Below are 22564 nucleotides of genomic sequence, written 5' to 3'. Positions count from 1 at the left end.
CGACAGAAAAAAGAGGGAGAGACGGTTGGCAAAGCGCCGTCTTTTCTTTCCTCGCCCCAGCCTAAAAAGTTCATAAAATTTTGGATGGAATAACTCCCCTACCTTGCAATTTCACTTAACATAGTTGTGAAGCAATAAAAATTTTTCTGAAAAATGATTTTATTCGAAAGATAGTATCCGGTCATAAAATTACACCCGTGAGTTGTCATTATCATTCCTCTAGAAGGAATTCTCGTCGATTTCAAATACAAAATTATCAAAAATAAAAAGAGAGAATAGATAGTTAGGCCTTCTCTTCAGTGAACTTCTCATCCTTCTCCTCTTCCAATGGCTCAATCGGAGCGGCTACTGTATTGTTATGAGTCCTGCATAGTACTGCAAACATTGCGGCGATTCCAGCGAGAAGGAATGTGATGAGGATAAGAATCCAGCTGGTGACAGTAAGGTATGGGAAGATGAAGAGGATCACGCACGAGGCGACACACTGAAAATATGGAATGTTAAAGGTTGCAGTTTCAAGAAGTGGTTTTTGTGAAAATAGTTTAGACCACAGTTCAATAAAGGTGTCAGATGAGACATTTCAAAACTACTGCATGCAAATTGCTTTATCACAAATAATAAAACGCATGTTTGTGTTTTTTGTTCGTTTTATAGCCAGAAAATATCGGAAATCCAGGAAAAAATTGGAATGAAAAAATTTTGAGTGAAAAAATTTGAAAAATTATTTTTTTCTAAAATCTTGATTTTTTAATGTTGGTTTGTAGAAGAACTCAAAACACGTTTTTTGGTACATGTTTTGGCTAATTTGGATAATTTCTTGATGAGTTATGAAGGTTTTCCCGAGGACGCCACTTTTGACCCCCGCGTGGCAGGCTTGTGTGGCTGGAGGAGTTTCTACTATTTCTGTTCGCATCGCATCACGGGATTTGTGCTAAAAACAACGCGTTTTTCTCACAATCGATTGGATCAACGATCGAGCCACAGGACGCATCCAACGCGAGGAAAAATAACAGAGTAGTGGAACCAATTCATCGTAGCGCAGTTCGAATTGGCAAGGAAGATCAAGAAGCCGCTAACTCTTGTTGTTCAAGACAAACAACAATTCGCTCAAATGGACAGAACAATACGGATTCTTCCATCATCGAGCAACAAAGTTCACTGACCGGACAAGTCCCAGTCCAGTCCCAAGGAACGCCAAAAACCCAGTGAAACTGGTACACGACCAGATACCAAAGCAATGGATCGGTCAAACTCAAGATCGAAGGATCGCGCACTAAGTTCCCACAGCAGAACTGGTGCACCTCAACCACCAACAGAACCTGTTCCAAACGCTGAACTCGTTCTTCGCATAAACTCTTTGGACGCCGGGAGCCTCTCTCCGGAGAGATTTCTATCAGACAGGATCATCAAGTGCTTCAAGAATATTGGTAGGACCAGCTGAAGGGTCGAGCAGAAATCAAAGGACAAGGTACCAATGACAGCCAAACAAGTTTGCAAACGAACGACATGATTCAAAAAAACGCCGCTGATCTAAACTTGAACCGTTCCTTATTGTACATTTCTAGACCCTCTTTCTTCCATCATTTTGATGTTAACGTCCTCAATCTCTCTCTCTCTCTTCTCATTCGCTGAGCCGGGAGTATACAATTCCTACAGAATTGTATCTTTTTGCTTGATGAAAGAGTCATAGTTACAATTTCTTTGTCTTGGCCCTTTCATCTTTCCGCTCTTTGATGGTTCACCGTCTGGCTGAATCATCATCTATCTTCTTTTCTATTGTTTGTAAGCTCCGCCTCTATGCTTGGTATAAAAGCCCAGAGGTGAGCATCTAATTTTATCTTCCAATAAATGATAACTTAACCTCCAGCCGCACTACCGAAACCTTTTTAGCTCTAGCACGATGCTCAGGAACTAAGAAACTAATTTAACATAATTTTTTGTTTATTTGAACATGTTCCATCATTTTGACATTAAAAACTCAATAACTCCAAGAGAAAAATAAAAAGTTTTTTTTCGAATTTTCAAATCACGATCAGGAAAAATTAATTATTGAAAAAAAATCAAAACTGAAACCTTTTTCAAAAAACTCATTCTCTTGTTACTGGATATTTCAGCTATCTATCAAAAAAAAAAGATTATGCAAAACGGACACGATTCAGCAGAGATACCCATGAAAGTATGAATCTGCCCTCACCTATGCTCGCTACTGTAAATCCTCGTCAAACTGAACATCTCTGCTCTGTACTCTGGCACAGCAATCTGACAAATGACAGATCTTGTCATAGTGATAGTGAAATCTGCGAAGCCCAGGAGGAATCCGATGATGATCGAGAGATAGCGGCTGTAAAACAATTTTGTGAACTTTTGTACAGTGTTCCACATAATCTTAGCCTCACCTCATGAAAATTCGAAAACTGAAATTTTCGAAATTTTCGAGAACGCATCCAAGAAGTAAAATATGACAACTTGGGTCAAAAATGTGTATACAAATGTAAATTTGATAAGAAATTAACAAAAAATTTTTAGGTTGAATTTTATGAAAAATGTGTTTTTTCTGTTCCACATAATCTTAGCCTCACCCCTCTTATTTCAACATTTTTGAATAATTTCTTGAACTTCTGGTTTTTTCTGCATGTTTTTAGTAGAAGAAATGTTGTTTTTCATAAAATGGGTAAAGGATAGTCCCTCAAAAGTTACAAAAGGTGTCCCAGTAGGGCCAAACTTGCACAGGGACTATCCAAACGTCAGATTTCTCTCTATCAAAGCCGAAGTTCAAAATTTATTGACCAAAACTCCGAAAATGAAACTGTTTATGGTACTGCAAAGTGTCCAGATTGTCAATCATCACTTTCACTCTGAGAATAATGAACCACTCTCTGTCACGGTTTGAATAATAGAAACTTTTGCTGGGAAATTAAGACAAATTTGCGATCTAAATGATCTCCTGAGTCAGTCCGCGGAGTTAACTTGAATAATAATGTTCTGATCCAACGAAAAATAAACAAAGCGTCATTTTTGACCCAAAAACATTGTGGCCAGAACTTGGAATTTGCTGGTAAGGGTCAGTAAACAGATTGGCAAAAAGAGAATTATCTCTATGGTATCAAACTTCAAAATGAAAAGAGAGCTAACAGTGTCACGAACTTTACTAGCTGTCAATTCTATCACAATAAAATGTTTTCATCAGATAAAGCAATTTGAAATTGTTTAGACTTGTTTTCATTTTGAAGTTTGATACCATAGAGATAATTCTCTTTTTGCCAATCTGTTTACTGACCCTTACCAGCAAATTCCAAGTTCTGGCCACAATGTTTTTGGGTCAAAAATGACGCTTTGTTTATTTTTCGTTGGATCAGAACATTATTATTCAAGTTAACTCCGCGGACTGACTCAGGAGATCATTTAGATCGCAAATTTGTCTTAATTTCCCAGCAAAAGTTTATATTATTCAAACCGTGACAGAGAGTGGTTCATTATTCTCAGAGTGAAAGTGATGATTGACAATCTGGACACTTTGCAGTACCATAAACAGTTTCATTTTCGGAGTTTTGGTCAATAAATTTTGAACTTCGGCTTTGATAGAGAGAAATCTGACGTTTGGATAGTCCCTGTGCAAGTTTGGCCCTACTGGGACACCTTTTGTAACTTTTGAGGGACTATCCTTTACCCATTTTATGAAAAACAACATTTCTTCTACTAAAAACATGCAGAAAAAACCAGAAGTTCAAGAAATTATTCAAAAATGTTGAAATAAGAGGGGTGAGGCTAAGATTATGTGGAACAGAAAAAACACATTTTTCATAAAATTCAACCTAAAAATGTTTTGTTAATTTCTTATCAAATTTACATTTGTATACACATTTTTGACCCAAGTTGTCATATTTTACTTCTTGGATGCATTCCCGAAAATTTCGAAAATTTCAGTTTTCGAATTTTCATGAAGTGAGGCTAAGATTACGTGGAACACTGTAGTATATTTTGGGTACAAGACTGTCAAAAAAACAGGCTTTGAACATTGTCCAAATTTTTTCAGGCGTTTCTGTTTCAGACAGTCTTTTTGTATCAGACGATATCTATCACCAGAATAAGATTTCTTGAATCGTTTCTCTTGCTAACCTCAGTGTAATCAACACATTCATATTGCTCGTCGGCTTTTGTGTCGCCTCATTCGGTACCGAACAGTACACCAAAATCATCACAATTGCCATTGATATACAGTGGATTGCCATCGGAACGATCAGTTTGTATTTGTGAAGCCTTTTGATCATTGGTCGGATGAACATGGCGCCTGGAACACGCTATCATTGTGAACATGTAGGTCATCGGGTGTAATGACAGTTTGGTTTTTGAACTAACGAGTCCAAACAATAATTCTCAATTGAAGAACTCTAGTACCCACCTAAAAAGTTAAAAATTAAAAAACCTGACAGGTGTATATCACTTTAAACGATATAACCTCGAGATATGTCTTGCTGTCGAAACAGGCTCCATTTTTATTTGCCAATTTCAAAAAGTTATGGCAGTCTGACAGCGATTATAGGTGGTTGTTTAAACGAAATATTTTTCGTACTCAAAAAAATTTTGCTGAAATATTTTTACCCTATCCTAAACACAACGCTTAGTGGTTTTAGTGGATAGATGGCAAAATAATCATATTTCTTGCAGTAGACAAATATATTCAGTGGAGTCTCAGTAAGTATTAATTACTTTTAAAAAAACACTCGAAAGCATATACGGATCTGTAATAAAACAACTACATAATTCTATTTCACGTTGCAGTAAAAAATGATTTCAATATTTGAATGAAGTTTATTCGACACAACCCGATTAAATAAAATTCATATCCAAGCATCTGGTCCGATTAAACTTTTTCGAACCTACTAAAGCAATTTTATACTTGATTAATTGTGAGTACAACTGAGATAATAACAAACTGAACCGAAAGTTTTCCGTTTCTACAGTTTTTTCAATCGTTACTTCCGAAAGGTCCACTGCTACTAAGATGCTAACATAACTAACCTCCCTGCAACTATTCGTATCAAGAATGCTCCAGTTGCTGATCCCAAAAAAAAGATGGCCACTATCAGAGACCACTCATTTTCCAAATGAGCATACATGTTGGCTTCCGGATTGTTGGAATGTTTAAAAACTTTGTCGAACGACAGATTGTTTTCTAAAAACTATTCTGAAATATATTTACCAGTTGAAACCGGAAAAATAGGAAAACCAGATATTTTATGTGTGTGTGGAAAAACTGTTTCATTGAAGTGTCATAGTAATAGATGAATATGGAGAGGATGGTTCGATTCTTTTTTTTGCAGCTTCTGACTGTTTACTTTATTTTGAAGTGAGTTATGAGTTACGAACCGGTCCGTGTCGGCCCGTTTCCGCCCAGTTTGCAAATATGCAATAAACCATTCGAATAACTTTAACTTTGAATTTTACAGCATCTCACCAATGTTTTGGTTGAATGCTTATCAAATTTTATATTTCACAAACAGAAATGTTCTGTTTCTGAAAGTTAACTTGACTTAACTTCGGAAAAAACTTCTAATGTACAGCATTCTAGGTAAAATTGCGAAAGTTGAAAGTGACTGTTCAAATCTTAAGAGAACACATTTAAAACCAAGAAATCATTGATAGAATCTTGAAAAAAAGTTTTTGACGCACTAGAAAAATCGCATTGCTTTTTTCAGTGGATCGAAATCAAAACTGTTTCATTTCTCCGAGAAAATATTTTCAGAACTTTTTTGAATGCTGTTCAGTATTTTTTTCGATTTATAACCCTCTGATACAGTCATTTGAGGAGACTGAATAAATACTCCATGGGTAGAAATATTTATTTCAAGCAGTTCGACGTTAAGATTTCAGCATCTAGGAACGCTGCACTCTTTTGACAGAATAGGGATAAAATAAACTCAGTTGAACCATAGCTATCAACTTTTCTACTGAATCCAAGATTTCAATGCATATTTCAGAAACATAAATGTGCTCTTCAAACCTTGTTTCAGAGAGAACATCTCATAATTTACTTGATAGTCAGGTAGAAAAAAAGTTATAAGAAGTGCGATTTGGTTTTCGGAATCAGAGCATTTCGTGGAACTTAACACCATTGGAGAGACTCTAAAAGTGTTGGAGTTGTAACAGAGAGAATCAAAATATAATCGGTTAGGAATGGATCGAGCTGGTTTAAACGTTGAAGTTGAAACGTAAAAATAAATGAAAATCTTTGAAGGGAACCATCATTGAAGACCCACTACTAGTTGATGGAGAAGTTTCATAGCGATAATAAATTCCAACACCGCTTTTGAAACATTTCAGATAGAATTGGATAGAATGAAACTAGGGCTGTGAAAAGGACGCGAGGGACCCGCTGGGTACTCCGCCTCGCAGCCCTAAATGAAACAAACTTCTGGGAAAATTTGAAGATATCCTATGAAAAAATGTAATTGAGATTAAGGCTTCCATTCGGTCCAATTTTTGACCGACCCGACCGTCCCCCGACCGATCGATCGCCGACCTACGCAATTTTTTCTGTCTGCATGCACCATAATCGACGACAATTTTTGAAAAAAGAAATGGGCGGAAAACTGACATTTTTCCAGACTAGAATGACAAAAATGAAATAAATTAGGAATAATTCAAACATAATTAGTAATTCCAACAATTTTTAACACCAATTTTCAGTCATAGTTGATTAAATGGAATAATTTTTCAGTAATAAAAATTACACTGTTATCACAACTGTGTATCAGTAATTTCTATAGAAACCATTAATTCTTTTTTCTGCCTTCTGAAAATATGAAAATTTAGAGTGAGAGTGAGAGATAAATACAAAATATAATTTTGAAAATAAAATATAATTGGAGAAACTGTCAACATGAGCTTGAGCCGGGTAGGAAGCATTAGTCCGGTTTCTCTCCCATTTGAAACATAACAAAATTGTTCAAACTCAATGATCTGAGGTGCAACTGGGATACTAGTTTATTTTTTTTTCGTTTTTTTAAATTTTAAATTTATAGGTAATTTCAAATTTTCAGTTTCCCGAAGCACCGACTCAGGTAAGTATTTAGAAAGGAACAACTAAAGGAAATTCGAAATTTTGACGTCAGAGCAATTTCAGTAGCCTACCAGCAAATAGAAAAGCTGGTTGAAACCTAAAAGTTCAGTTTCAGAATATTCTCATCTTCAGGTCTTAAAATTCATTTCAATAGCACCAAAATACCTGTCTTATAGTATCCTTTCACTGACTTAAAAATAACTTTCGCTGTTTCTCTAACATATAAATAATGTCACTTGAAAGTATAAAAAAATATCAATTCGAGTTTTTTTGTAGAAGAAACAAATTAGAAATTCTCAAGATAGATGAAAGATAAAAATGATAAGTATTATCCTGTTTTCGAATTGCTGTCTAGCTATTTTTAATTAATGACTCTTATAGTTATGTCTTACGGAGAAGTCATTACATTCGATGAAAAAAATGCAATTATTGGATGATTAGTGGTGAGTGGTGAAAATATAATTTATATGTATGATTTGGGAAGATGATAGTGCAGGGATAATGAGAAGTGAGTAGAAAGAAGACTATACACTCGAAATCATTTTATATACATAGTCTGATAGTTCTAGTTTACTGTACCTCGATCTCATCTAGAATATTTTTATACTGTAAAAACTGCATTAGAGCGACACCTTTAATAGAACGACACCTCTAATAGAACGACACCCATCTATACTCAGGATTCGTGAATATGATTATCCCAGTGTATTTTCTTGGTTCTGATTAGAAGCAGCGTGAATAATAACCTCTAGATCAACAAATAGAACTTTCAAAAAAGTTTTTTCCGTTTAACTTTAATGAGTTTCTGAAACCACAAAATTTTTCTGAGAGGCGGTTGAAAAATAGAGCGACATGTCGCTCTAATACAGTTTTTACGGTAAGTGAGTTTCCAAAGGCTTTCGAGAAAAAAATACTTTTGAAACGGTTATGTCCGATTTTTGCAGTCTCACATTAATTATTTCAAAACATGTGCTAATTATTGGAATGATGAAACAGAAAATTATCGGTATCGTTTCATGAAATTACAGTTGCTCTTAAAACTGTTACCGGCTCCGCGTTCCGATGTCTGAGCCTAACAAGAAGTTTCATAGGGACTTTTCGAACCGTCTCAACCTCCCCTGTAAATATTTTTGTTGTTGGGAAACATTCCACAATGAGAAAAAATGTGCACAGCTCATCGTCGAGCATTCATTTTGATCCACGTTCTTCAGTCCAGAATTTTCTGCTTCTTAAAATATTTCTGGTGATTCCACTAAACTTCTACTGTTATTCCAATGATGAAGTCTAATTTCAGTTTAAATTATTATGAGGAACTTTGTTCACAACTTCAGTAATCTGCTCCACAACTTTGTGTTAATACGGGAATAAAAAGAAACGAACTCAATTCTTGTAAACGTACTTATGTGTTATTCGAAACAGTAGATTTCATGAATACTTGGCGAGACAATTCGAATTCAGCGAGTCAATTTTTTGAAGTTTTATTTTTCATAAAACCGTCAATCACTATTAATTTTTTCAATTCAGCTATTAGTTATTGAAGTGATGAAACAGAGCTTGTCTTGAGTTCTGAAGCTCTATCAGAATTTGTAGGACGTTGCAATTTTTGTTGCAATTTCACCGAGTTCTGGGAGATACGAAAAAAGTGATTTCTGCAGTTCTTTTTACTTTGAATGACCAGTTTGAAACTGTATCGATTTTGAAACGTCCTGGAGTCATTTTACAAATAGAAAAATGAAACACCTGAAAATCGACTGAAAATATATAATAGTAAGTAACGAGCTCAACTCATCGACGAACCTTTTATTTTTAGAATTCAGAAGTTTCTGTTTTTTCAATATAATTTTGGCTGATAAGTTATTCAACTCATACTTGTCACGGGCCGGGCCGGGCCGGGCCGGGCCGGGCCCGCTAAAAAAATCTTCCGGCCCGGCCCGGCCCGTTCGGCCCGTCAAAATATTGAAAAAAAAATTTTTCGTCGTTTTCCCATTGTTTTTTCGTTTACTACTTCATGGCAAACATATTATTGATTAGAAATTATAAAAAGACAACAAGTGAAAACGGAAATTGTCAGAATAAGTTATTTTGTCACTATAAACTTTGAGCCTCTCAAAGTCTCTGTGATAATCAGCCGATGATCAGAATCAGGATCAAGAACTTGCTGGAGGCTTCTGAAAGTAGTCTTATCGAATCCCCCGACCTCGATTTAGTATAAACCGAAGAAAATATTTAATTTCCAAGACTTTTAATTCTATTTTTCAAAAATAATTTTTTGCTGCGGGCCGGCCCGGGCCCTGAAATTTTCAGCGGGGCCGGCCCGTGATTTGACAAGTATGATTCAACTTCATGGTTGGTCCAAATGTTATTCTAGTGTCGAATAACTTACCTACCGGTCAAATTCCCATAATACAGTTTTGAAACAATAAACATTTTTATGAAAAATTATTTTATTCGAAAGAAAGTATCCGGTCATAAAGTTACACCCGTGAGTTGTCATTTCACCTAATTTATTTATTTACTTCAAGGGATAAGAGACTATAAGATACAAAGAAGACTTGAAACATATCCCTCACGAGATAGTCTCAAGTAAAGAAAGAAAAATTGGACTAATACCGTAAAACCTCTAATAGAGTTGCCCCCAAAAAAGTCTGTTTAGCGCGGTATATCTTTTTTATCAAAGGAGATATCAAAAAGTTGTCAACTGACAAAATATAGCTGAGTACTTATAAAATAGATCTTCAGTTGGAAAAAATTTGATAGCTCTCAAGGTAGTTGAGATATTGTTCACCAAACTCTTGCTACTAGGGGCAACTCTATTAGAGGTTTTACGGTAAGGTGCATGTCATAAAAAATTAACATTCCTCTAGAAGGAATTCTCGTTGAGCCTTCTCTTCAGTGAACTTCTCATCCTTCTCCTCCTCCAATGGCTCAATCGGAGCGGCTACTGTATTGTTATGAGTCCTGCATAGTACTGCAAACATTGCGGCGATTCCAGCGAGCAGGAATGTGATGAGGATAAGGATCCAGCTGGTGACAGTAAGGTATGGGAAGATGAAGAGGATGACACATGAGGCGACGCACTGAAAATATGGAAAGTTAAAGGTTGCAGTTTCAGGGAGTGGTTTTTTGTGAGCATTATAGAGTGTCGTCTCGCGAGAATCAGTTACAGCACTTTGCGAGAATTCCAGCTGAATCCAACATCGTCTCGTTTCGTTCTGTCTCGTTTTGTCCAGCATAAAGTTCAGCATATTCTCGTTCAGCACAGTTCAGCAAAGTTCAGTACAGCAAAAGTTCAGTTACAGCATATTCCAGCACGTTTCATTTATTTTTCATTCCCGCATAATTTCATGCTGGACATTGCGAGAATCTCGCAAGACGAACGTGGCCATTCTTTCGTATAAAGAAATTTAATTTTGACGTTTCTAATCATTTTTTCATGCAAATTTTTACGAAATGAATGTTGAAAATAAAACCAAAATTGACATTTTTAGAACCGTGAACTTCGAAAAAAGTTCAAAATGAAGGAACACTGTACTTGATTCACAGTGAAAGATCACGGAAATAATACTTTTGTATAGAGTTTTCTATTTTTCTCACAGAAAAAGAATTCACGTTCGTCTCGCGAGATTCTCACAATGTCCAGCAATAAATTATGCGGGAATGAAAAATAAATGAAACGTGCTGGAATATGCTGTAACTGAACTTTTGCTGATCTGAACTTTGCTGAACTATGCTGAACGAGAATATGCTGAACTTTATGCTGGACAAAACGAGACAGAACGAAACGAGACGATTGCGAGAATATGCTGGAATCAGCTGGAATCGTCTCGCGATACGATACTCTAGAGCATTAGTTTAGACCACAGTTCACAAAATATTGCAGTGGGACATTTCAAAACCAATACATTATGAAACCGTACCGTTTTGAAACTTCAATACTCAACGGTCTCAAAAGGTCTGGTTCAAAATTGTCGCAGCGGGATCATTAGATTATTCACAAAAATGAGATTTGTCCTGTTTTGGGAACAGGATAAATGTATCATTTGAAGCCGAGCTGAGTTTTGATTTTCAGATCATTTTTTAAAACGTATCCCAGTTAACCCACCTGACAAATAAAAAATATAAATATAACATTTTTGAGTTCATAGTCCAGATTTTTTCACGCGTTTCTGTTTCAGACTGTCTTTTTGTAACATTCGATATCTACCACCAGAATTCAACATCTTCATTCGTTGCCATTCCCCTTGCCCTCATTTTATTTTAACATCATGTATGCAATGTATGTATAATTTTAATGATTTATATTCCAATAAATAAATAAATATAAATAGAAGTTCTGCAATAATTCCTTCAAAACATTCACTAATTATTGGAATGATGAAACAGAAAATTATCAGTATCCTTCCATGAAGCTACAGTTTTTAATGAAAACTCTCAACGTCGCATCGTTCCTATGTCTGAGTCTAGCAAAATATTTTGTAGGGGCTTTTCAGACCATCCTAAAGCCATATTGAAGTTCTTATAGCTTTTTACTTTGATCAGTATGAAACTGAAGCGATTTTGAAAAGTCCTGGAGTCACGTGAGTATCGATTGAAAATATATGTAAAAGTCAGCTGATCGATGAATCTTTGATTTTTAGCATTCAGAAGTTTCTGTTTCATCAAAAAATTATTTTATTGATAATTTAATCAATTTCATTGTTGGTCCAGAAATCACATACAGGAATAACTTACCTACCGGTTAAATTCCCAAAACACAGTTTTGAAACAATAAACATTTTTATGAAAAATTATTTTATTCCAAAGAAAGTATCCGATCATAAAGTTACACCCGTGAGTTGTCATTATCATTCCTCTAGAAGGAATTCTCGTCGATTTCAAATACAAAATTATCAAAAATAAAAAGAGAGAATAGATAGTTAGGCCTTCTCTTCAGTGAACTTCTCATCCTTCTCCTCTTCCAATGGCTCAATCGGAGCGGCTACTGTATTGTTATGAGTCCTGCATAGTACTGCAAACATTGCGGCGATTCCAGCGAGAAGGAATGTGATGAGGATAAGGATCCAGCTGGTGACAGTGAGGTATGGGGAGATGAAGAGGATCACGCACGAGGCGACGCACTGAAAATTAGGGATTGGTTGCCGTTTCAGGATGTTAGTTTTTTTGGTATATTAGCTTCGACGACTGTTTCACTAATCATCTGCTGGACTTTTCAAAACCAATACATTATGAAACCGGCCGATTTTGAAAGCACAATCTTCAACGGTGTCAAAAGGTCTGGTTCAAATCGTCGCAGAGGGATCAAATGATTTTTCACAAAAATGAGATTTGTCCTGTTTCAGAAACAGGATAAATTTATCGTTTGAGGTAAAGCTGAGTTCAGATTTTCGTTTTCACAATCTCATACTATTTCAAAAATGTATCCCAGTTAACCCACCTGATAAATCCTCGTCAAACTGAACATCTCTGCTCTATACTCTGGTACAGCAATTTGACAAATGACAGATCTTGTCATAGTGATAGTGAAATCTGCGAAGCCCAGTAGGAATCCGATGACAATGGAGAGATAGCGGCTGGAAAATAATTTTGTGAACTTTTGTGGTATAATTTGGGTCCAAGACTGTCAAAAAACTGGCTTTGAACATAGTCAAATTTTTTCAGGCGCTTCTGTTTCAGACAGTCTTTTTGTATCAGACGATATCTATCACCAGAATAATTTTTCTTGAATCGTTTCCCTTGCTAACCTTGGTGTAATCAACACATTCATATTGCTCGTCGGCTTCTGTGTCGCCTCATTCGGCACCGAACAGTACACTAAAATCATCACAATTGCCATCGAAATACAGTGGATTGCCATCGGAACGATCAGTTTGTATTTGTGAAGCCTTTTGATCATTGGTCGGATGAACATGGCGCCTGGAACACGCTATCATTGTGAACATGTAGGTCATCGGGTGTAATGACGGTTTGGTTTTTGAACTAACGAAAAGAAAACCGTCTTCTTTCGTAGTGACTTAGTGACTGGGCTGGTTGTGTACTTCGTGAAAAACGTTATTGATATTACAAGAATTCGTTCGTATCTGATTTCTTTTCTCTTCGAGGTCATTTAGTTGTGATCGTTCTTGCAAGTTTAGCAAAACGTGAGATAAGAAACGGTTTGTGATAGGCAAATGTCATTGAAAAAGAAAAGATGACGTTAGTCTAGAAAGTGACGTCATCGGGGTACTGTAGGTATGGATTAGTAAGAAATTGAATTCAGTCAGAAAACCCTATACTTTTATGTCCCCAATGAAACAGAAACTTCCTGAACTTACTCAAAAACGCGGCGGCTCCAGAAGACAACAGGTACAAGGCGATGATGTAGACGTCCGATGCGGTTTCAGATGTGAACGAGAGGGAAGTTGGATAGATACCGTACATGAAGGAGACCATACATCCCATGTAGACATAGGTGAAGATTAGGAGAGAAGTGTTGAGATGGGTGAAGGACTCGCCGAATCGTTCTGGAAAGATGTAAGTGGAAGTCGAGGTATGAATGTCAAGACTCTATTATGACAGGACTGATTTTTAAAAAAGTTTTCATAAATCACACCTTTTTGAAACAGAAAAGTCCCCACAAACTTACTGAATTGAGACAGCAATGATGGAGTAACTCTCGGTGTGTTCAATGCAATTGAATCAAACTGCTTCGTTGGCAAAAACGTGAACAAGACCACTGACACAATCGTCAGTGTCATCAATGAAAAGTAGATGACTTGCACAACATGTTCATCGAAATTCAAAAAGTGTCCATCGAAGGTGTGTGGCACGAAATGGAAAACGAATAGCATTGTGACTCCTCCGAAGAATAGACTGGTATGCCCTAGACCGGTTTCGAGAGCCGAGTTGGAGTCGATGGTTCGGCGGGAGGAGTGCTCGGAGAGATAGGTTCCCTCAGCGCTGTTGTACACTGAAAATGTCAATGTTATGTAAAGATACCATTGAGGTTTCAATAGCGGTGGATACATTTATGGTTTGGACTTTAAAGGAACTATACAGAAACCAAGGATTATTGTCTGAAAACAACTGGCTATTTATGGAAAGTGTGAAACTGTAGAAAAATTAATCTATTGTCAACTACAAAAAAAGATCTGAGTCTGCTCTTCAAACCTTTCGAAAAAATTGAGACCGTGGTTTTTCAGGGCCTATATATCACTGCTTCCAAATGATTTATTCTTACCGGTTCCAAAAATTTTCGAACAACTGTTTCATCGTATTCATAACTATCGGCCCATTTTCTCATATTACTATTCCGCTACTTTTTAAAAGTTCAATGCTTTTCCTACCACACCCCTCTCCACACTACCAATTCACGTGTACAGTGTCTTCTAGAAGACCATCTTTCTCACGTGACACTTTTCCTATGAATGACGTCAATCGTGAACTTTCAAGTCTTGTTCAAAGTAACAACTAGTTTTTTTGAGACGGGATGACTCTCGTGATACTATTTTTGATTGTTTTGAAAATTTCAAATTTCTATTTGTAATCATTGAGGGACTAACACGAATTCAAATGATGATTAGCAAAAATGAGAAACGATGACTAAGAGTTTCAAGGTGGAAGTAAATGTGGTCCGACTAGTGAATTTTGTTTAGCCGGATTTGAAGCTCTCAAAGCTACAGTAACCCTGTACCGTGCTTGATATCAGTTATCCCAATTAGCCAACCTTCAAGGCTTACTTACTTGCATAGGCAAATCCCAGTAGCAGCTGTGACGAGTAGAAAATGTAAGAGTTGACATGAATATATGCGATATAGCATGTTGTGAAGAGTATCGATGACAAGACAAGCATGGATTTTGATGAAATGTAGTATTGAATGGTGGCGGTGAATAGGGAGAAGAAGGCGAACGAGATGTATTGGATGGCTTGTCTGAAAACATTTTCAGATTCATTTATTTGTTATAATTGGAGCTAATGATATTCTTTCGATTAAAAACGTGAAGAATACTACTCGAACTCACCCATAATATCCTGCATACTCACTAATCCTATCCGGATTCTTTGTACTGACTGAATGGAGCACACTCTCTGCCATCATGGACTGCACATCGTACCCCAAAAACATAAAAGTGGTACCAATTGACATCATGAACACCGAGATGAGCTCATGACGTCGGGGCGTTAGTTGGAGCAGCATGGTAGGGGGAGTGCTGGAATTTTTCGGTGAAGACTAAAAAGAAATTTATAAAAACGGGTATAAAAAGTACGGCTTCAGTGAAAAAACGATAATATCCAAATCTGATAACGGATAAGTGAAACGGAGACCAGGTATATGTTAACAATTGAAATGGGCGTGTGTTTTCACCCAGAAGGAGGCGGAGTAGAATGATTAATATGACCCCTTCTTCTTTTTTTATGACACAGAGAAAGGTGTTTTTATCGGAAGACTGGAAGAAGAAAGACGAATTGATATCGGTTGACTTATCGGAAGTTCAATGGTTAAGCCCCGCCTCCACTTCTTGACTCATATTTGATAAAGAGAGAGATACTGTTTCGGGGAGAGAGGATTTGTTTTTGGGTGAACTTTGGTCGGTGCTGAGGTTGAGGCAGCTGTGGATTCATAGACGACTAACGCTTCTGAAAGGTAATACCCATAATTTTGAGAAATACCTGAAATTGGTTAACGTTTAGATTTTCAGTTCCATGATTAAAGTTTTCTAGGTTACTTCTAATTTTTTTCAACCAGTTTCCGGAGATATCTCGACCAGTGCGATACTCTGTAATTCACGGAATTCCTAAAGTTTTTGGAACTGAAAAAAAGTGTTAAGTGTTAGGTATGAAGTTGCTAAAATTGAGGGAATGTTCAATTTCAGCACATAGAGATTAGCGATTATGGGAATACGAACGGTAATGATTTTTTGGCAGTTTTATAAAGTCATTCCTCATTGTGAGGTCTACTGTCTTGAGGTTCTGAGTTTTAAAATTTCATTTATCTAATTTTGGGTTTCATTAAAAAATGTGTGTTTCACGGAACTTGATGAGTTCTTGAAACTGAAAAATTCGGTTTCAAATCATTATTTTCCGCACAGCTCGTAAATGAAAATTCAATCAAATAAGCGAACAGCGATTTTTCCACAAAACGAGTAATCTCACTATCAGTTCGAAAAGAAGAGCGTTGAGTCAAAATGAAATTATTCGTGGTACAACTTTTTACATTTTCAGTTTCAGAGAGCCGACATAAGGGATATTCCGTAAGTAGAATCCTTCGAAAGTGCTGTCAACTCATCAATCGTATTCCGAACGCTGCTGAAATGTGTTATCAATTCTCGCCCTGTTGGGGAACCGTTTAATGAATCGCCTTTATACACTTTTCGCCATATAGAGAGAACAATGAATAAGCCCATCAAATATTGGTCAGTCAGTCACTCTGAGTCTTTTTGGAAAGAAAATGGGTTTAGGGTCTCAGAGATCAATGAAATCTATAAAAACGAAAATAGTTGAAATTTGTCTTTTCACTCAGATTTAAAAAAAACATACTTTCAGAGACTTCGTAAGTGCTCATCATAAAATCTTGAGGCAATGGGTTCCCACACTTTTTTGATATTGAAGCTGAACACAACATTTGGCATACCAATCTGAAAACATAGAAATTTTATTGTGATTAGTTATCGATAAAATGTCTAAAGAATCATTTCAAGACTTTCGTGTATCCTTCATAAAATATTCATGAAACTGTTTCTGTAATACAAAACTTACACCTATCAGTAGAGATTTTAGGTAATTCACTGTTTCGAAGTTTCCATATTTTTGTGACTCACTTTCTTGATAGTTCTGAAATTTTTCTGTATCATTTCTGTATCAAATCGGGTCGAGGTATCTTTAAAAATATGAATCTGAATTTAAATTCAATTCGAAATCCCAGATGTTCCTTTCGTAGTCTCCCGTCTAGCTACCGTACCCCTCCCTCCACTGCAAAAAAGAAAAGACCAAGAACCCGTCTCTCCGAATCTTGTGTCTTCTTTATCACAAATCAAGCTTATCATAGAGTGTACCGGGTGTGTACGGTGATATCAGATAATGATAGCGAATCGGTCAAATAGTTTAGGCAATCGTTCAATAGTCTTTTGATATTTCGAGTGACATCATCTTCTTTCTTTTCTTCATTTCCGATCAGAATCAGAAATAATTTTCAGTTTGAAGATCACCAAAACAGACACTCTCTTGTCTGGTTTCTCCCTCTGTTCGCCAAGCTGATCTAAGCCTTTTTGTCACGTTTTTCTGACGAAAAAAGGATTAGAATAAACATAAGAGGAAGATCACAAACCAATGACAATGTCTATGGATCTATGTTTCTTTCCTATTCTTTCCTATTTTCAGATCAATCAATACCTTTCATTGTATTATCAAGGGGGTATTCCTTTGTTTCAAATGAAATATTAGATGGATGGGAGAGAAAAAACCGGAAATTTATGAGTTGTTATTGTCTAGTGTTATGGTTGAAAAAATGGAGAAGAAGGAAGAAGAAAAAGTTGGAAGACGAGGGTTCGACGATCCTTCATCTTTCACAATTTTTAGTCTTCGGGGGGTGATAAAAATGGAAGATTGAAGGAAGAAGACAGGGAGGAGGGAACAGGAATCTTGAACATTTTGCAGAAGTTTTTGAATTGATAGAATCTGGATTCGATCAAAATTATAAATTGGACACTGTTTCAAGAAATTATGAAATTTTGAGACTTATGGTAACGGGAGTTGTCGTATTGAGATATTTTGTTTTGAAAATTACGCAAATTTAAAGAAAAATCAATCTGTTTTAAAACGTTCACAAATATAGAGACTTCTGGTAACAGGGATTTCAAATGTCAAAGTTTTTCGATCATCTGAAAAACTATTTATTTATTTATTTATTTGTTAGGAATACGGTTAAAGAATCGTTAAAATGAGAATAAAATGAAATACAGTCGTGTATAGTTCAGAATAGTTAAGTATATGTGGTATCATGATAACGAGGTGATGTGGTATTGAACATTATACAAATGATGTTTATGATTAATTTTGAATTGATAGTAGAATTGGATTCAATAGAAATTAGACAAATTTTGACAGTTTCAAAAATATTTGAAAAAATGCCCAGTCAAGGGTTTGATTTCACGGAACCTTGCCCAAAGAACAATTAGAACCTCTCCGATTTCCACTTACGCGAGGAAAGTGGAAAGTGTACTAACAACTGTTTCAAAACATTACGGAATTTGGAAACTCTTGCGAGACGGAATCCTTCAAATGCTACAGACGGTTCGAAATTTTTCGATTTAACGATCCATCAATTGTTCCAATATCTAATCTCCGGGTTGATAAACAATGTGAAGGAAGAGATAAGAAAAAAACAGGGAGGGGGACAGGAATCTTTGAAATTTAGCAGATTTTTTATATCCATTTGAAATGCTAGAAGTAGAAGCAGTCGCAAAAGTTAAAATAAGATAACTTCTGGAAACGGTAAAATTAAAAGTATTGTCTGCTTCGAAAGATTCTGAAAAAAAATACATTTCCAATAGTAGGATTCCTGGCAAATACTGAGCTGCATAGTTTTTATTTCAGACCAGAGTGCGGCCCCGGGCCCCCGGGACCCGAGCCTTCTACCCGAACCCGGGTTTTGGAACTCGGGTAATCCGGGTGCTCGATTCGGGGACCCGAGAATACCCAGGCTACCCGGGTACCAAGGTGTTTTTTCTCTTTCGTTCCAGCTTTTTTGTGTCAAAAAGCATAAAATTTCCTTATTTCAAATATTTTGGTATTAATTCTGTACTCTAGCAAAAATTCGAAAATTTCGAAAAAAAAATCAAATTTTCTCAAAAAAAAATAGACTGAGATAATTTCTTCCAGACTGAGATAATTTCTGGAAAAGAGGACACCATTGACTGCAAAAAGTACAACAATACATTCGTCCGCTTGCATTATCAGAGGCATCCGAGTCCGAAAATGGATGGATCAAAACATAATGTCCAATTTTTTTAAAGACTTTCGGTAACGGTAGTTTTTTACAATTTCCTGTTATCAGATGATTCAAGAGGACCTGATGTTTTGCAGACTTGTTTTCATTCTGAAAATTCACATTAATAGGAGCAGTTGCAATCAATGAAATCAGGCAACATCTGGAAATCGGGACATTATAGAAATTCGGACTTGGAAAAAATTTCGATTACGATTATATTAGGTTGGCGCATAAATTTCTTTCTTTTTTTGGACAATTTTTGTCATGAAATTTCTTGAAGGCTAATACCCCACATGAAAAGAAATATAGTTGATTAGTACCTATAAGTCATTGTGATTTTACCTGTGACTTGACGTCCGTCATCTGTCTAATCTCAGCCGCAGACACATCAAAACACATAAGGAACCCTTTTTCAGTACCATTCTTCGTCTCAGTTTTTTTCTTACTAGGGAATGGCTCACACAATGTTTGGAGATACACAACATGATGTATATCGTTGGAAAGCTGACGTTTCCCTGATTCCGAATCTATATTCAGTTTTTGCAACGGCGCTCCCAGTTTCGAGAAATCCGGCTCCAAAGTTTGGGTAAATTTTAGTGCTAAAACTCAAGTTGCCAGCCCGCGTGTTGAACTAACACGTAAACCCATTCGGATAATAGTTAAACCAGCGGTCGAATGGTCTAGGGGGTTACATGTAGGGTAGGAGGTGGACACTCTATGGTTCGATTCCTTGCTTTTTTCCTTCTTTTTTTATTTTTGTAATCCTCGTTTTTGGGTCCCATGGTCATCACAATGTGCCAGAAATGGAGGTTTTGAAGATTTTCTAGTCCATATTGACCGTCTACGACGTTTTAAGAAAAATAATTTTTTCAAGAAAATTAACTTTTCTGTGAGTTCAAGGCGAGAAGGCACTTGGAATTTTTTTGAACAATTTTCGTTAAAAGTTAGAAAAACAATATAAAATGTTATAGCAAGCTTTGAAAATGATTTTTCCAAAGTTTACTTTTCTTGTTCCGCCGGTAGATACTTTTTTGAAGCAACTACTCTGCTTCATATTTGGTGATTCAAAGTTGGTCGTAGTCAGTAGATCTCTGCCATGTAAACATGATGGAATCAAATACCAAACAAATTTTATATTGTTTTTCTAACTTTTAACGAAAATTGTTCAAAAAATTCCAAGTGCCTTCTCGCCTTGAACTCACAGAAAAGTTAATTTTCTTGAAAAAATTATTTTTCTTAAAACGTCGTAGACGGTCAATATGGACTAGAAAATCTTCAAAACCTCCATTTCTGGCACATTGTGATGACCATGGGACCCAAAAACGAGGATTACAAAAATAAAAAAAGAAGGAAAAAAGCAAGGAATCGAACCATAGAGTGTCCACCTCCTACCCTACGTGTAACCCCCTAGACCATTCGACCGCTGGTTTAACTATTATCCGAATGGGTTTACGTGTTAGTTCAACACGCGGGCTGGCAACTTGAGTTTTAGCACTAAAATTTACCCAAACTTTGGAGCCGGATTTCTCGAAACTGGGAGCGCCGTTGCAAAAACAGAATATAGATTCGGAATCAGGGAAACGTCAGCTTTCCAACGATATACATCATGTTGTGTATCTCCAAACATTGTGTGAGCCATTCCCTAGTTAGAAAATGTTGATGAGAAAGGGTGTTTTATTCAAATTTGAAACATGCAAGGAACGTTATGTTTGAAAAAATAATAAAGACATTTGAATTGAGCAACGATAGTTTAGTGCCAGTCCCGGAAGAAAAGTGAGGATCAGCAATTTAGGGATGTGCGAGTATTTTCAATTTTTCTTTAACGCTAGCTAAGGAAATTGGTGGAAATGTTTAGTATGGAGTAGAATAGACATTGATGTATCTGAATCTACTTTGTTTGGAATGTTTGAGCACTTTCCCTCAATTCTCTGGAAGCGCGAAGTCAATATCATCACAATCACGTGATTTTTAAGTTTGATGAAGCCTACAACTCCTGTTTCTAAGTCAATCCACTAGATCTTTCGCACAATTTTAGAACAATGTATCTACTGTTGATTATTTGTAACAAAATAATTCAGACTTGTTTGGGATCGTTGAGAAGAGACCTAGACTCCACCCAGGTCTACTGCTCAAAATTACTCAAAATCGCAAATATCATAGCAAATACGTCACCCAAGTTTCATCACTTAATTGAATGGCTTTTTCATAAATTTTTTCAATACATAAGTTACTCATGTTATCCTCTAACTTTTACAAATAGTTTTGTATAAATGTTCTTTCAAATATTTATGTAATCTGATTGAACCCAGCTGGACCCTGATTTCTCGTTGCTCTCAATCGTGTGATCGTAACTTTTTTGTTTTTAACATTCCGACTAAAAACTAAAATGTGATAACAAGATAAAGTCTTGTTCTATAAACTGCATTTAATTTCTCGTAAACATTTTAGCATTTTGATATCAATGCGACTAGAATCAAAACACTTTCCTAAATAGGCATTTGGTCGGCGATCGAAAAAGCCATCGTTTTCACGAGCGGACTGTCTTTGCATCAACTTGAAAAGTTACGTGGTAGCCACTAAAGTGGTCATAAAAATGCAAAAAAGTTTTGGATGAAAAACAATATCACCGCTTAGAGATCGAGAACCAAAGTCACACCTTCAAAAAAGAAAGAAAATTATGCACCAACCTAATATTATGAAAAATGACTTTCTTTTACACTATTTTCAGATAAAAACAAAAATTGTGAGATTGGAGAGATAAGAAAAGAATACCTGATAAATGAGCCAGAAATCTCGCAACCTATTTACAGTTTTTTTTACGTTTTCCAAAAGAATCACATCTGTTTCGAGAAATGGTGAAATATAGAGACTTTCGGTGGCAGTAATTCAAACACTTTGGCGTAATCTAATTTCTATCGCAATGATCTCGATAAATAATGAACTGCAGCCAAAAAAATACTACAACGCTGATTCAGAGTACTTTAAAATGATCATCTGTCCTGCCGTTTTACAGCCGAAAATCTTGAGCCGCAGTCGACAAAAAGAGCCTCAAAATCGCAATGATAACGGCTTCAACCCATCTAAAAACTTACTTGTCAGAAACTGTAGAAGTTTTTTTCTTGGTGAAAACGGTAGACTGTGCATTTTCTGAAGTAAGAAAACCTGAATTGTGTCTCAAAGAAAACGGATAGCAAGCTTTTGGTAAGAATTTCCATTTTTTCAAATAACTCAATTACCAGTTGAAGTGAAAAAAACAATTTTCTCGCCTGTGACTCCCTAGCAAGCACGATAATTCAATCGTAACCTATGCAAACGCGCTTTGTTGAGACTACATTTTGGTAATATTATTTGACGCCTAAATTGCAATTTTTTGATATTTTTTGTTTTTTCAAAAAATTGGCTTTTCTCGATTATATTTATCCTTAAAACTATTTCTTGACAAAGATTTTCAGTTTAAACAAAAAAATTTAGGTAAGCGATTTTTCTCAAAAGAGCGCGTTTGCATAGGTTCACTTTGAATTATCGTGCAAGTGGTGTTTGT

The 22564-nt window shown here is 36.1% G+C and overlaps 4 protein-coding genes across 4 annotated transcripts; all 4 read right to left on the bottom strand.

Moving 5' to 3' along the window:
- Positions 1-283: 283 nt before the first annotated feature.
- Positions 284-991, bottom strand: GCK72_013126 (uncharacterized protein; the record flags this gene model as incomplete). The annotated part of the gene is made up of 2 exons (XM_053729665.1): positions 284-484; positions 956-991. The coding sequence occupies 2 exons, from the start codon at positions 989-991 to the stop codon at positions 284-286; spliced, it is 237 nt and encodes a 78-aa protein (XP_053584437.1).
- A 1199-nt stretch (positions 992-2190) lies between these two features.
- On the bottom strand, positions 2191-4283 carry GCK72_013125 (uncharacterized protein; the record flags this gene model as incomplete). Its single annotated transcript, XM_053729664.1, has 2 exons — positions 2191-2341; positions 4117-4283. 2 exons carry the CDS (start codon positions 4281-4283, stop codon positions 2191-2193), a joined length of 318 nt encoding a protein of 105 aa, XP_053584436.1.
- A 5626-nt stretch (positions 4284-9909) lies between these two features.
- Positions 9910-10305, bottom strand: GCK72_013124 (uncharacterized protein; the record flags this gene model as incomplete). Its single annotated transcript, XM_053729663.1, has 1 exon — positions 9910-10305. One exon carries the CDS (start codon positions 10303-10305, stop codon positions 9910-9912), a length of 396 nt encoding a protein of 131 aa, XP_053584435.1.
- Positions 10306-11976: 1671 nt separating this feature from the next.
- On the bottom strand, positions 11977-15234 carry GCK72_013123 (uncharacterized protein; the record flags this gene model as incomplete). Its single annotated transcript, XM_053729662.1, has 7 exons — positions 11977-12177; positions 12495-12630; positions 12802-12973; positions 13372-13560; positions 13683-14006; positions 14780-14967; positions 15059-15234. The coding sequence occupies 7 exons, from the start codon at positions 15232-15234 to the stop codon at positions 11977-11979; spliced, it is 1386 nt and encodes a 461-aa protein (XP_053584434.1).
- Between the last annotated feature and the right edge of the window lie 7330 nt (positions 15235-22564).

The sequence above is a fragment of the Caenorhabditis remanei genome, chromosome IV (genome assembly GCF_010183535.1).
Source record: "Caenorhabditis remanei strain PX506 chromosome IV, whole genome shotgun sequence".
Lineage (NCBI taxonomy): Eukaryota > Metazoa > Nematoda > Chromadorea > Rhabditida > Rhabditidae > Caenorhabditis > Caenorhabditis remanei.
This window is presented reverse-complemented; position numbering and strand designations above follow the sequence as displayed.